This window comes from Alosa pseudoharengus, unplaced genomic scaffold (assembly GCF_046254945.1).
Source record: "Alosa pseudoharengus isolate Yale_2024_CS ecotype anadromous, Long Island Sound unplaced genomic scaffold, YU_APseudo_1.1 YU_APseudo_1.1_scf_22, whole genome shotgun sequence".
In the NCBI taxonomy this organism is placed as follows: Eukaryota; Metazoa; Chordata; class Actinopteri; order Clupeiformes; family Clupeidae; genus Alosa; species Alosa pseudoharengus.
This window is the reverse complement of record NW_027468680.1, coordinates 746702-761701: the sequence shown is the minus strand read 5'-3', so window position 1 is coordinate 761701 and position 15000 is coordinate 746702. Positions and strand designations below refer to the sequence as shown.

The following is a 15000-nucleotide window of genomic DNA, read 5'->3' as shown; positions in this document are numbered from 1 at the left end:
CAATCACATCAAGTTAGCCAGTGAAGAACCAGAGCCGCTGTGATCAAATTCAAAGTGTGCATCCTTCAAGGCTGTGCTGCTGCTGGGTCTGCATTATAACGTCTGCAGTGAACAGATTTCAGATTTACAATATTGAAATGATAATTGTTACCACATTATGCTAATTTAGTAAACCAAAATTCACTGTCTGACTGACCGTTTTTGTCACAATGTATAAATGCAGGGAGTCAAAGTGAAAGCGGGGGTGCGCGCACCAAGGCACTTGTTGTTTCTGCAGAAAGACCTTTGGCTACTGTTCTCAGAGCATTATGCTTTCTCTGTCTATGATCTGCAGCTTTTTTTCAAACTATGGGCCTCCTCAACAATTAACCTACTGGTCCACGTAGCCGCGAAATTAAGTTATGCCTTCACACGTCTGATCTGATACAATGTGTGTATCGTAGTGCTACATCTACTGGAGATCTTAATGTCTTAAATACGATCGCGTTCCATTTAGAACATCTTATTTTTATCTTACAAACGGAGGCGTCAAGACACATTTGAGTTCTACATCTGAGAACTAAAGATTTCCAGCATGTAGAACTCAAATAGAACGCTTATGAGCGCTCATGCAATGTGTGTGTCCCTGCAGCAAGTGAAACTGGAGGTAACGTGGGCTAGAAGCAACAATGGTTTAAACAACAACGTGGCTTCCTGTATCAATGGAAAAAGCATAAAACTGCTAATCATAATCTTTAAATTGATATTAATTAAGCTGGCTATATGCAACACAATTTATTTATATTACCTTTGTTTGGGTAGACTTCAAACGTTTTTGAATTTGAGCTTACAGTTCTGTCACTATTCTATGTCCTTTACATTTATTTAATAGGTAGTGATACCTCGAAATTAGGCTGCTGTCTGTAAGGGCAATTTATTGTAGCCTGCTAACCCATATGCACAAAACATAATTTCTGAAATGATTTTTTGATTTATAACATGAGATATGTCTCCATGTAGGGTAGTGTCAAATAGTGAAGTGATAGCAGGTAGATCATGTAGGCCTACATGTCACATGAGCCACACATATGAGGGGCGCTGCTTCTTATGTCCCTCCCAAACTGCATTAAAATGGTGTGTTTAGCAACCAGAATTTTGTTTCGGGGTGGAAACTGCCGGACACCAATATGGTCCGCACCCCTCTCTGAAAATACTTACAACGTCCCTGTAGGGAGTTATTTATAATTTGGCCAGATTGTTTTATTTTTCTATCCCACAACCCCCACACTTTTAAAAAGCTTGATACGCCCCTGTCAGGGAGGCCTTGCCTAACCATTAGCAAAACAAACATAATATTAAAATACCTCCAGTGATTAGCCTAGCCATAGCCTATTTTCAAGTGGCCTAATAACGAAAATCTGAGCGATTATCTTCCTGTAACTGTCATACTGTTGTTGTACAGTAACTGGATTATCGTGTTAGCTGGTGAAGATGGCTGACTTTGCAGCTGGAGTTAACATAGCAACCTCCTTCTGTTGCAGATCTGTTCAGCCTGCCGTTCACGTCTGCTTAAAACAGTTTAATTTTAAATGTGACGCGATATGACAGCATTTGAAGTGTCAGGTCCTCTGTAGCTAATACCCACAGAGTAACATGAGTAAGGGCAGCAATAAACTAGATGTACCGCATAGCGGTACAAAATATGACCGCCTCTCAGTACTGCATATTCTCTTCGCAAAAATAAATCACGCTTGTCAATTTGTCTCCATCTCCTACTCCTGCAACTCATGTGCATGTAAATGAGTGTGTGCATATGTGAGTTTGCTTTTGTTTATAAGAGTGTGTGTGTCTGTGTGTGTGCATGTGCGTATGCGTGCCTGTGTTTGTGTGTTTATGTGTGTGTGTGTGTTTGCATGCGCACATGCGTATGCGTGCCTGTGTGTGTGTGTTTATGTGTCTGCATTCATGTGGGTGGGTGTTTGTGCATGTGTGTGTGTGTGTGTGTGTGCTCTTGAGACTAACATACCATAAATATTTTGTCATCTTGGGTGCAACAGTTCAGGTAGGGCTAGTTATTTTAGGGGAGTGGCCACCAAGTTTTATGTTCCCTGGTGTTTCAGTAACCCGGTGATAGTATATTTTTACTACCATATTTCTCTTAAGACTTAATCAGGACGGTGCAAGATCAGGATCCAGGCTTTATTCTTTTCAATGAGGGGCCAGTGGCCCTCAAGGGAGAGAAGTAAATGTTTGTTTCACCCCATCATGGATTTCACTAGTATCTCTGTATTCTCTGACTTCTCTGACTATACAGAAACAGTCTACCACATTTAAAGTTACACACAAAAGAAGGAGTGACCTACTAGTATGAATATGCAAGGTAAAGGTGTGGTGTGTGGGGGATGTGGCCTTTTGGCCAGCTTCTATTGTCTTTTAATTAGAACTACCCCCTTTCCTGGGAAGTCCTTCAGAGGCCTGGACACATGCTGTTCTACAAACATTAACATTTCACACCTAGTGATAGGCAAAAGGCCTCTAGACAAGCTTTCATTGAATTCAAGGATAAACAAAGGATGCTTGCATACAGACCAAAGACCCACACAGGGTACAGATGGGTACAAAAATCACAGATGACCATAAGAAGTACGCAGTAACTACATTTACAGAAATGAGGCTGATTCACAACACTTTCACCGGGAATCACTGACCAAAATTGATGACGGTAAAAGAAAAAAATAAATGTCTTTTTTATATTTTTATATTTTATATGACTTGTCCTGATTCTTCCTGTGGATCTTAGTGGGCACTGAGGAAGCAATAATTTCATCGCTAGTTTTTCATGATTACTATTTCAATTGTTTCATATCAAAATTCACTACTTAATTATGTGTTTTATGTAATTTGTCGAGGACTGGTTCAGACACGTCACATCCATAACGTGAAACCGTCACATCCATAACGCCAGTTTTTCCTACATAATGCATTACGAAAATGACGCATAGTTTCCTTCAAAATTCACAGAGTTTGTAGAAAACCTGTAATCTCTCACAAAAGTGTGTCCATTTCATGTCACATCCATAACGCTGATAAAATGCCTTGTATTCTTAGGATGAAATTGATTATATGAAATTTGAGGATTTCTCAGTATTCAGAGGACAGAGGTTACATTAAAAGTTATGCAAATTAATTCACTGATACTAATTTTGCCCCCACTCTAAGGCATTTTGTTTACCAATATGAGTCCAATTGTCACATCCATAATGCTGGAACTGCCCAATAACTAACTAACTTCTATTCAAGTCATATTTCTGGGACTTTCTGGGATAATTATTTCTATTTTTTATTCACTCATTCAAATGTTCATACAAATTCACAAAGTTCTCATCAGGTGAGTGAAAGTGGTAATTTCAGATGTTTTTGCCAGCACTTTATAAAACTCTCATAGTTTGAGAACTTCAAATTATTTGTAGGATATTGCTTGTTCACAACTTGAGCTGTGTATGCAAAGACACAGAGTTCAGAGTTCACACATTTTGAATAAAATACACTTTTGGGACTCCCTGCTAATACTTTTGGGAATGCTATTTTTTTATTAGTATTATTTCATTTGAGCTACATTTTACACTGATATGGCAAGATTGCAATGTAAACACAGCTAACAATGGTATTAAATTGCAGTAGCCTATTAAATGTAATGGAATATTCAACTAAGGTAGACTGCTGTTGTCCACAGCACTAAGCTATTTATGGTTACTGATATACTCTGAGTCTCTGGCCCTCTCTTAGAGCCAGGCATAGTGAGCTGGCCCTCTCTTAGAGCCAGGCATAGTGAGCTGGCCCTCTCTTAGAGCCAGGCATAGTGAGCTGATCCTCTCTTAGAGCCAGGCATAGTGAGCTGGCCCTCGGAAGAAAACGTTTGGGGACCACTGGTTTAGTGGAATGGCTATTCCATACGGTCTCTAAAGCAGCCTCCTTCAAATGCGCCGTTGAATGTCAAAATACCGATGCATTATTTGACATATCGTGCTTTGCGCCATCAAAGGGAATGACAGATGTCATTCTCATTGGTTTAAATGATGTTACGCCCCAAACACACCCATATGACTGATTAAAAAACCTAGGAACACCTTGTTGCGCCATGCGCTCCACGTTTGATAACGAAACCCCTCCCAATGTGGACTGGACATCCTACTAAATTTGAATAGACTTTTGACGAGTGACGATGCACTTTAGAATGTCACGATAGGTCCCACAGACACACACACACACACAGTCCACCTTACTGTGATCACACACACACACACACACACACACAGTCCACCTTACCGTGATCACACACACATAAACACACACAGTCCACCTTACCGTGATCACACACACATAAACACACACAGTCCACCTTACTGTGATCACACACACACACACACACGCAGTCCACCTTACTGTGATCACACACACACACAGTCCACCTTACTGTGATTACACACACACACACACACACACACATGCAGTCCACCTTACTGTGATCACACACACACACACACACACATGCAGTCCACCTTACTGTGATCACACACACACACACACACACACACACATGCAGTCCACCTTACTGTGATCACACACACACACACACACACACACACACACATGCAGTCCACCTTACTGTGATCACACACACACACACACACACACACACACATGCAGTCCACCTTACTGTGATCACACACACACACACACATGCAGTCCACCTTACTGTGATCACACACACACACACACACACACACACACACATGCATGCAGTCCACCTTACTGTGATCACACAGACACACACACACACACATGCAGTCCACCTTACTGTGATCACACACACACACACACACACACAGTCCACCTTACTGTGATCACACACACACACACACACATGCAGTCCACCTTACTGTGATCACACACACACACACAGTCCACCTTACTGTGATCACACACACACACACACACATATGCAGTCCACCTTACTGTGATCACACACACACACACACACACACATGCAGTCCACCTTACTGTGATCACACACACACACACACACACCTGCAGTCCACTGTGATCACAGAACTCTTATATTACACTACACGCCTGCTGCCCAGAGTCACAGGGCTGAATGGCTGATTACTGCACTGTGAAGTTTGTGGCCTTGTGTATTTATGTGTTATCTATTCTGAATAAAGAAGTTAAACATGCGTGTGTGTGTCTGTGTGTATGTGTCTGTGTGTGTGTGTGTGTGTACGTGCATGCGTCTGTGTGTGTGCGTGCGTGTGTGTGTGTATACGTGCGTGTGTGTGTGTGTGTGTGTGTTTCGGTGTGTTCCACGTAGACATCTTTGTTCTGATTGCCTCGGTGCCAGTGGTTGCCGTGCGTAACCAAGGCAACGTGTTGGCGACGTCGCTGCGTAGTCTGCGTTTCCTGCAGATCCTACGAATGCTGCGCATGGACCGACGTGGAGGAACCTGGAAACTCCTGGGGTCAGCCATCTACGCCCACAGCAAGGTACACACACACACACACACACACACTGGGGTCAGCCATCTACGCTCACAGCAAGGTACACACACACACACACACACACACACTCTCCAGTTAGTGCTGTTGGCAGTTCTGCTGGGTAATGTATCTGAGCATAATTGCTCTGCTGGGGTTTCATTTGTAGACCATTTAAATATAGTCAACACCTATGTGAGGTATTATTGTAAAACAGTGTCTCATGGCAAAGGAAATGGGAGAATTGGCTGATGGTGAAAGTTGGGTCAAGCTTAAAGGCACACTATGCAAGATTTTCACCTTTACAAAGCCAATTTAATGGTAAACGAACTTGTAATAGGCGAGTCGTTCACCTAGCATAGCTATCCAGCTTAGACGTAGCGAGTCCCAACCGAGAAAACCAGCTGTGCAACTTCCAAGAGCGGCGCCCTGCCATCTCGTGAGGATCTGAAACATCACCTGGTCATACAGCGCTCTGAAACATCACCTGGTCAGTAGATACAGCGCTCTGAAACATCACCTGGTCATACAGCGCTCTGAAACATCACCTGGTCAGTAGATACAGCGCTCTGAAACATCACCTGGTCAGTACATACAGCGCTCTGAAACATCACCTGGTCAGTACATACAGCGCTCTGAAACATCACCTGGTCAGTACATACAGCGCTCTGAAACATCACCTGGTCAGTAGATACAGCGCTCTGCCTGTTAATCCTTCACCTCCACAACAGAAGCATTTGCATTGTGTACAAGGGGGATAAGTCATGAGAAGTTTGCTATTTACAACAGCAGAGTAACATATAAATACATCGCGACTCTAGAGGGAGCTCTACACTCGCCAAAAATACCTGAACCTGCATAGTGTACCTTTAAAAACACATACCTAAACCTCCATAGTTTACCTTTAAATACCTAAACCTGCATAGTGTACCTTTAAATACCTAAACCTGCATAGTGTACCTTTAAATACCTAAACCTGCATAGTGTACCTTTAAATACCTGAACCTGCATAGTGTACCTTTAAAGAAGCAGAGGAATGGGATGAGTAAAGGTCAGATTAGGCGAGACACTACAGGTGAATAGAGTAAACTTTTTAACTATTAAACTTCCCTAGTTGATTACTTACATTAATATGAGAAAAAAATGTATTACACGTTTTCTGTAATTTAATGTTTACATATGCAAATGAGGCATTATCTAATTAAAAATGTGGCAGGTGTGTGGGTGGGCAGGTGTGTGGGTGGGCAGGTGTGTGTGTGTGGGCAGGTGTGTGTGTGGACAGGTGTGTGTGTGGGCAGGTGTGTGTGGGTGGGCAGGTGTGTGTGTGGGCAGGTGTGTGTGTGTGTGTGGGTGGGTGGGTGGGCAGTAGGGCTGGGATAAACGATTATTTTTTAAACGATTAATCTAGCGATAATTTTTTCGATGCATCGATTAATCTAACGATTCATTTTTTCAGTCCAATTCGATTTCGATTCGATTATCTCCCCATTAATTCACTAATAGCAACTTATACATGTTTATTTACATGAATGAAAAAAACTGAATGAAAAAAACATGAATTCTTTGACATTGCAATATATGTTTATTGCTCTTAAGATTCAAAAATAAAAGACAATACAAGTGCAAAGTAATGCATTCTTAGTCAGAGGTAGCATTCAATAAAGTTCAGTAGTGTATGTCTAATTGAGTGCCTGTCATTTTAAGACGTTCGTGTAGGAATCCTTGCTATTAACATTAACACAATTAAAAGGCTGCTGATGTGTGGATGCAATACATAACGTAGTTAGTTCAAATAACGGTTCGTTCTTCTCCTTTGGACAAGCACTTTTGAGTCTTGGAAAACACTTTTCCATTTACATCGGGATTTTGCAAACATTCAGAGTCCTGCATGAGTAACGAAATACAAGCAGCTGTAAGTAAGCAAGCTAAACTTGACATCCAAACAGTATTCTAACGTTAGCTTTGAGATACTGCTTGATTGCATACTGTAACTTAACTTAGTTTAGTCTCCTCAATGTACTATGTTGTGATAAGACCTTAGCAGAGTTTACTTTAACTTTAATGCAGCAGTTTTGAACAAATTTGTGCAGCGTGGTCACGATGCTAAGCGGATTTAATAGCAATTTAGCCCACTGTGTTCTATGCAGTGCTTCTATGTGGCAACAACAATCCTTCAACAATCGTGAATATTTTGTTAAATGCACATGCAGAGGAGGAGCAGCGGGCTCGTTACGAGAGAGAGCGGGCGAGGCGAGGAAAGGCTGTGTGAGTAAAAAGTGCAGCTCAATGAAATTATTTTATCTTATCTTTAATTTAAATAGCAGGCCTACAACATAGAACATCAATGTGTGGTGGCCGGTTTTGATTTCGTGGTGCCCAGCCACAGATTAGTCAACGTATGGAAAACACTGAAGGTGTAAAATGAAAAATATTTAGCAGCACACTTATGCTTGACGAATCGACGCTCATATTTTGCGTCGACGTATTTTTTGCATCGACGTCATCGATTACGTCGACGCGTTGTCCCAGCCCTAGTGGGCAGGTGTGTGTGTGTGTGGGCAGGTGTGTGTGTGTGTGGGCAGGTGTGTGTGTGTGTGTGCAGGTGTGTGTGTGTGGGCAGGTGTGTGTGTGTGTAGGTGTGTGTGTGTGGGCAGGTGTGTGTGGGTGGGCAGGTGTGTGTGTGTGGGCAGGTGTGTGTGTGTGCAGGTGTGTGTGTGTGGGCAGGTGTGTGTGTGTGTGTGTGCAGGTGTGTGTGTGTGGGCAGGTGTGTGTGTGTGTGCAGGTGTGTGTGTGTGGGCAGGTGTGTGTGTGTGTGTGCAGGTGTGTGTGTGTGTGGGCAGGTGTGTGTGTGTGGACAGGTGTGTGTGTGTGGGCAGGTGTGTGTGTGTGTGCAGGTGTGGGTGTGGGCAGGTGTGTGTGTGTGCAGGTGTGTGTGTGGGCAGGTGTGTGTGTGTGCAGGTGTGTGTGTGTGCAGGTGTGTGTGTGTGGGCAGGTGTGTGTGTGGGCAGGTGTGTGTGTGTGTGCAGGTGTGTGGGTGGTCAGGTGTGTGTGTGGGCAGGTGTGTGTGTGTGCAGGTGTGTGTGTGTGCAGGTGTGTGTGTGTGGGCAGGTGTGTGTGTGTGTGCAGGTGTGGGTGTGGGCAGGTCTGTGTGTGGGCAGGTGTGTGTGTGTGTGCAGGTGTGTGGGTGGTCAGGTGTGTGTGTGGGCAGGTGTGTGTGTGTGGACAGGTGTGTGTGTGTGGGCAGGTGTGTGTGTGTGTGCAGGTGTGGGTGTGGGCAGGTCTGTGTGTGGGCAGGTGTGTGTGTGTGTGCAGGTGTGTGGGTGGTCAGGTGTGTGTGTGGGCAGGTGTGTGTGTGTGCAGGTGTGTGTGTGGGCAGGTGTGTGTGTGGGCAGGTGTGTGTGTGTGTGCAGGTGTGTGTGTGGGCAGGTGTGTGTGTGTGCAGGTGTGTGGGTGGTCAGGTGGAGCTCTTGTATTAGAAGAGGACAACTCCCTTTTTTATTATTGTTGTTAATATGTGTTGTTGTTGTATTTTGTTGTGTGTGTGTAGGAGCTGATCACTGCCTGGTATATCGGCTTCCTGTGTAGGCTCTAATTGTGTGTGTGTGTGTGTGTGTGTGTGTGTGTGTGTGTGTGTGTAGGAGCTGATCACTGCCTGGTATATCGGCTTCCTGTCTCTCATCCTGTCGTCCTTCCTGGTGTACCTGGTAGAGAAGGACGACGTCGCCATGGAGATGAGAGACCCGCTGGGCCCCACCCCCTCCACAGAGCCACAGGACTTTGACACCTATGCAGACGCCCTCTGGTGGGGACTGGTGAGAACTGCACCCATACACACACACACACACACACACACGCACACACAAATACTAACACACACACACACAGCCACACATAAACATACACACATACTCTGACTCACTCATTCACACACACCCAAACTAACGCACACACACACACACACACACACAAGTTCAAGTTTCTTTATTTGTCACATGCATAGTCATAGACCTACAACAGGCAGTGAAATGAACTCCTGACTCCACTCCAGCTGTGCTATCACATATTAATACGTAATAATAAGTTATAGAATAAAAGTTAAGTTTAAAACGTGAATAAGAAGCTAAAATAAAGATCAAAGTTACCCCCCCCCCCCCCCCAGACTACCCCTACCCATAAATATAATAAAACCTTGTTCTACTAAAGTGCTCACTAAAGTAGATCCAGGGCTTAAGGTGCAGGGTGCATAGTGCAGCTCATGAGGGAGGTGCATGTCATGGTTTAATTCAGGAGCCTAACCACTTGTGGATAAAAACTCCTCCTGAGTCTTTCTGTGTTAGACATGATACTCCTGAATCGCTTGCCTGAGTTCAGCAGCTGAAATAGACTGCTGCCGGGGTGGGAGGTGTCTTTCTGATGGCCCTACTCCAACATCTCTTCTGATGGCCCTACTCCAACATCTCTTCTGATGGAGTTTGTTCAGGGATGGAAGAGCTGAACCGCAGCAACGCTCAGTGGCACGGATCACCCTTTGGAGGGCCTTCCTGTCCTTCTCACAGCTTTTGCCATACCACACTGCCCTATCCTATCCTATCTTATCTTATCTTATCTTATCTTATCTTATCTTATCTTATCTTATCTTATCTTATCTTATCTTATCTTATCTTATCTTATCTTATCTTATATCTTATCCTATCCTATCCTATCCTGCCCTGTTGCCATACCACGCTGCCATACTCTGGTCAGGATACTCTCCACAGTGGCAGAGTAAAAAGAGCAGTACACCATCTCTGGTCATCATCTCTGGTCATCATCTCTCGGTCATCATCATGGTCCAGGACATCGTCTCTGGTCATCATCATGGTCCAGGACATCATCTCTGGTCATCATCATGGTCAAGGACATCATCTCTGGTCATCATCTCTGGTCATCATCATGGTCAAGGACATCATCTCTGGTCATCATCATGGTCCAGGACATCATCTCTGCCTCCATCCCCAGCACCACGGATCCGCCCTAATAGATCTATGGGGGACGCCATCTCACATGTCTTGCACACCACTCTCAGCCATGTTGACAAGAGTTAAGGGAACTACATGAGACTGCACACCACTCTCAGCCATGTTGACAAGAGTTAAGGGAACTACATGAGACTGCACACCACTCTCAGCCATGTTGACAAGAGTTAAGGGAACTACATGAGACTGCACACCACTCTCAGCCATGTTGACAAGAGTTAAGGGAACTACATGAGACTGCACACCACTCTCAGCCATGTTGACAAGAGTTAAGGGAACTACATGAGACTGCACACCACTCTCAGCCATGTTGATAAGAGTTAAGGGAACTACATGAGACTGCACACCACTCTCATCCATGTTGAGGAAAGGGAACTACATGAGACTGCTGTTCATTGACTAACAGCTCAGCTTTTAATACAACATCCCCCTCGAGTCTGTTTTACAAGCTGGGTGACTTGGGTCTGAGCAGTGGTCAGTGTGCATGGGTCCTGGACTTCCTCACAGGCAGATCCCAGGCTGTGAGAGTCGGGGAACACGTCTCCATCTCCATGTCCCTAAACACCGGCGCTCCACAAGGGTGTGTGCTTAGCCCACTGCTGTGCTCCCCGTACACGTATGACTCCAGCTCCATCATAACATGTGCGGATGATACAGTAGTGCTGGGGTCCATCTCCGACAACAACGAGACTGCCTACAGGGAGGAGGTAGATAGGCTGGCGATCATGGTGCAGACTAACTGCCTCAAACTTAACATCAGCAAAACAAAGGAGCTTGTGGTGGATTTCAGGAGGGTCAGCACTCCTATGCCCCCCTCTACATCTACGGGGCCCCAGTAGAATGTGTGAGCTGTTTTAAATATCTGGGCCCCAATAGAACGGGTGAGCTGTTGTAAATGTCTGGGTGTCAACATCGCTGAGGACCTCACCTGGTCTGATCACACCATGGAGGTATTATATATAACTGGAGAGAGTGACTAAGTCCCGCTCTCCATACAAATGAATAGTGGAGGCTAGGCTAGTAAATCTGGCCATATTGAGTAAAAACGCCATATTGAACACTGGGCAGGGCTCTACACTAACATTTTTTTCCAGGAGCACTTGTCCAAAAATTTGGGCGCACAGTCAGTTCTGTACTTAACTTAAACATAATCTAACATTACACTGCAGCTAACAGTTAAACATGCCAGTGCACCAATTGCGAATATTAAGAATGACTGACAACATTTAGGCTACAGGAAACAGGATTTTAAAGATCAGTGCCTACTTTATTTTCAGTCTGTTCTATTTTCCTACATTTTGTTAATGTAAAATAATATAATACATTGCCATTTGCATTTAGCCTGTATATCAAGTTTCCTGGCAAATGTAGGCTAATTTATTTATTTGTGAATCCATCTGTAGCTAATCCAAATATGCCCATGGTGACCTATCTGACTGTATACTGCCTAATACTACTACTAAAACAGTCCATTTTCTCTTCCACAAAACCCAACATAGGCTAATCAAGGATATATATATATATATATATATATTTTATACTTTTACTTTTTATTTGAAATATCTGCATTGATGGGGGCAGTAGGCAAACGTTAGGCCTACTTTCGTTTTGCACTTCAGCTTGTATTCGGTGTAAACAAACAAGCATGCGTGGAAGCCTGGAGTTGTCAGTAGCGTTCTACCTTTGAATAAAATGGGAGTAGGCTATTACGGGAAGCTACTTTTGTGCCTGTTAGCTACAGCTATATTTTGGATATTGCAGCCAATACGTTTCCTTCTCTCACTGCATTCTCAGAATCTCATCCTGTTCCTCCGATATCCGATGAATTCGGTGGATAGAAGAACTAATTTCTTCAATCTTTGCATCGTGGCTAACTTTCCACTTTGTCTGCGCGCTCTTGGATTTGATAGAAGCGACTACTAGCGAGTCACAACGCGAAACTGCTAACGTTGATGGGAGGTGTAGTTTTATGCTGCATTCGCGACGTGATTCTATGGTTTGCACCAGTAATGTTTCTTGATGTTGCGGTGTATTTTGTAGACAAACACTGACATGGTTAGAAGTCATTCGCACCAGTGCGCCTAAATATTTTTTTGCACTCGCACGCCATCATTTTTACTCGCATGTGCACTGTAGAGCCCTGACACTGGGGATGGGATCCAGCGCCAGTCGCCTCTGACCATGTGCTAAGTTCCAAAGCTGGAAATGACGCATGGACCAACGTCGATTTTTATTGGATATTCTGAAAAAGAGAGTCGTCCTCCAGTTAAGAGGGTGGCGATAATGCACATACATTGCTTGCCATGTAACAAGAAGAAGAAAAAGTTGCTCGGGAACGCGCGTGGTGTCCGAGTGGAGTTGCCCTAAAGCGCAACTTAATTTCATTGGATAACACAGCGGCTCTAACTAAGAGCCGTCCTGCTGCTGCAAATATGCATTTGAACATGACGTGAAATATCCGTAGTCGAACTATAAATAGACTATTCGGTTTTTTAGTGTAGCGCATTTTTACAGTCTATGATTAGTTTGTTTTTTATTTTATTGTTTGCCATCTCATAGCGGGTGCTCTAAACGTATTCTAGCGTTGGACCATGACCCAATCAAGCCAGTAATAGCCAGTAGCCACAATAATGACTGGAGCCAGAGCCCTCAATAGCCACCCTGTTTTGAAAATGGAAGATAACGCACAGAACGGCCAGCCTGAGTGGACATTTACGTCCCCAACTCATGTAAAATGTGGTGTCTGGAAATACTTTGGGTTGTACACCACAGATGGTAAAGTAACCGTTATAGAGAATGTAGTCTGCGGATCCACGACATCCAATCTTCGCGCTCACCTGTCGAGTTACCAAATGAGGCAGCGGAGTCAGAGGCACAGTAGACGGCCAGAGCATCGCCAGGCGTCCAACATCGTATGATTGCACACTTTCCGTAAATCCTAAATTATGTCCAGGGTCTGCTATTTACTTAGGCTGCAAAGCACAGGTATTTATTTTGGGCAGGCTTATTCGAGGCAGACCTTTATTTCTTACATTGTGCGTTTTATTGTGAGACATGCGTTTCGTTTGGAGCGGCATACCAGGCTATCAAAAGCAGACGATTTTCAGTTTGGTATGGGATTTAATTTACTTTTGTACTTTTATTATACAGTCAAATGTTGAGACTAATGGGCACTTAAAGCTAGGGGGTATTTAATGATCACTGTAAAGTTTCGTGTAGTTGAAAAAGTGTTGGCTGTTTATTGCGAGACAAGGCCCATTCTTTGAACGTGTGCTATGCTCTAATGGAAACCTTATTGCGTAGCCAAGTAGCCTAAATTGAGTTATTTTTTTAATTATGCTTATTTTTTATTCTGGAATGCCTCGCGGCAACAATTATGTTTTAATGTAGTAGCCTACTGCTTCAGCCTCTGGCAAGCTCAAAAGGGGGCGGCTATGGGTTGAGAGCAACGTGTTGGAGACCCATGGTGTATAACGAGACAAGGGCTTTATGCCGCTGTTGTGTAATTTATTGTCTTTAATCATGTTTAGGCTATTTTTGTTCGGAACAAACAACAACGAAACAAGTGTGTTTTTTTGGAAATGATGTCATGAGTGTGTGTTTTTGGTGTGTCACACATCTTCTGCAGATCACCTTGACAACCATCGGCTACGGCGATAAGACACCCAAGACGTGGGCAGGGCGACTGCTGGCCGGAACCTTCTGCCTCATAGGAGTGTCCTTCTTCGCCCTGCCCGCAGTGAGTGAGTGTGTGTGTGTTGTGTGTGTGTGTGTGTGTGTGTGTTGTGTGAATGAGTGTGTGTGTTGTGTGAATGAGTGTGTGTGTGTGTGTATCGTGTATCACAATAAACAGCAGAACTTACCGAACACAAAGGTGTAAAGCATTCCCTTATACAATTAGTTGTTCCAGAGTAATCCGGTTTTGAAATTGAAGCAAATGTCTACAAGGTCTCCAACTTTGGACTTTTGTAATACACGATAAGGCCAAATACAAAATAAATGTTAACAATATCGCCTAGATAACTGTAAATATTAAAACCAGAGTTTTTCCAATGTAGTTTCACAAAATGCTAAGTATTAAGTTTCTTAAAGCTGAGCTTGCATGATTTCATAACAGGCCAAATAGAAAATAAATGCTAAATGTTAAATATAGCCTTGATACCTGTAAATATTTATATCAGATTATGTACGTAATATATATATATCAGATTATGTACAGTATAGTTAGATCAATTTGGAGAGTTGGATTATAGGATGCTCCAGAACGCACACAAACGGAGTCTTAAAGGAGCCACTGTAGTGGCATAATTCACCTTTGTTATTAAGTGTGGTGCTACACACTGTTCATATTAAACGCAGCACTTTGTTCTGTCTGTAGTTACTTCATGTAAGTATAACTGTTCAGGGATCGCGGTCCCTTTAAATGTTATGAATGTGTGATGACGTGTAGCCCCATGCCTGTTTTGTTGCT

The 15000-nt window shown here is 43.6% G+C and overlaps 1 protein-coding gene across 1 annotated transcript in view; it reads left to right on the top strand.

The window, feature by feature from the left end:
- kcnq3 (potassium voltage-gated channel, KQT-like subfamily, member 3) overlaps positions 1-15000 on the top strand; it is a 76482-nt gene that overhangs the window by 38549 nt on the left and 22933 nt on the right. Inside the window, exons 4-6 of the mRNA XM_076300066.1 lie at positions 5351-5523; positions 9153-9326; positions 14158-14268. Coding sequence (XP_076156181.1) covers positions 5351-5523; positions 9153-9326; positions 14158-14268 — 458 coding nt within the window. The remainder of the gene's footprint in view (positions 1-5350; positions 5524-9152; positions 9327-14157; positions 14269-15000) is intronic.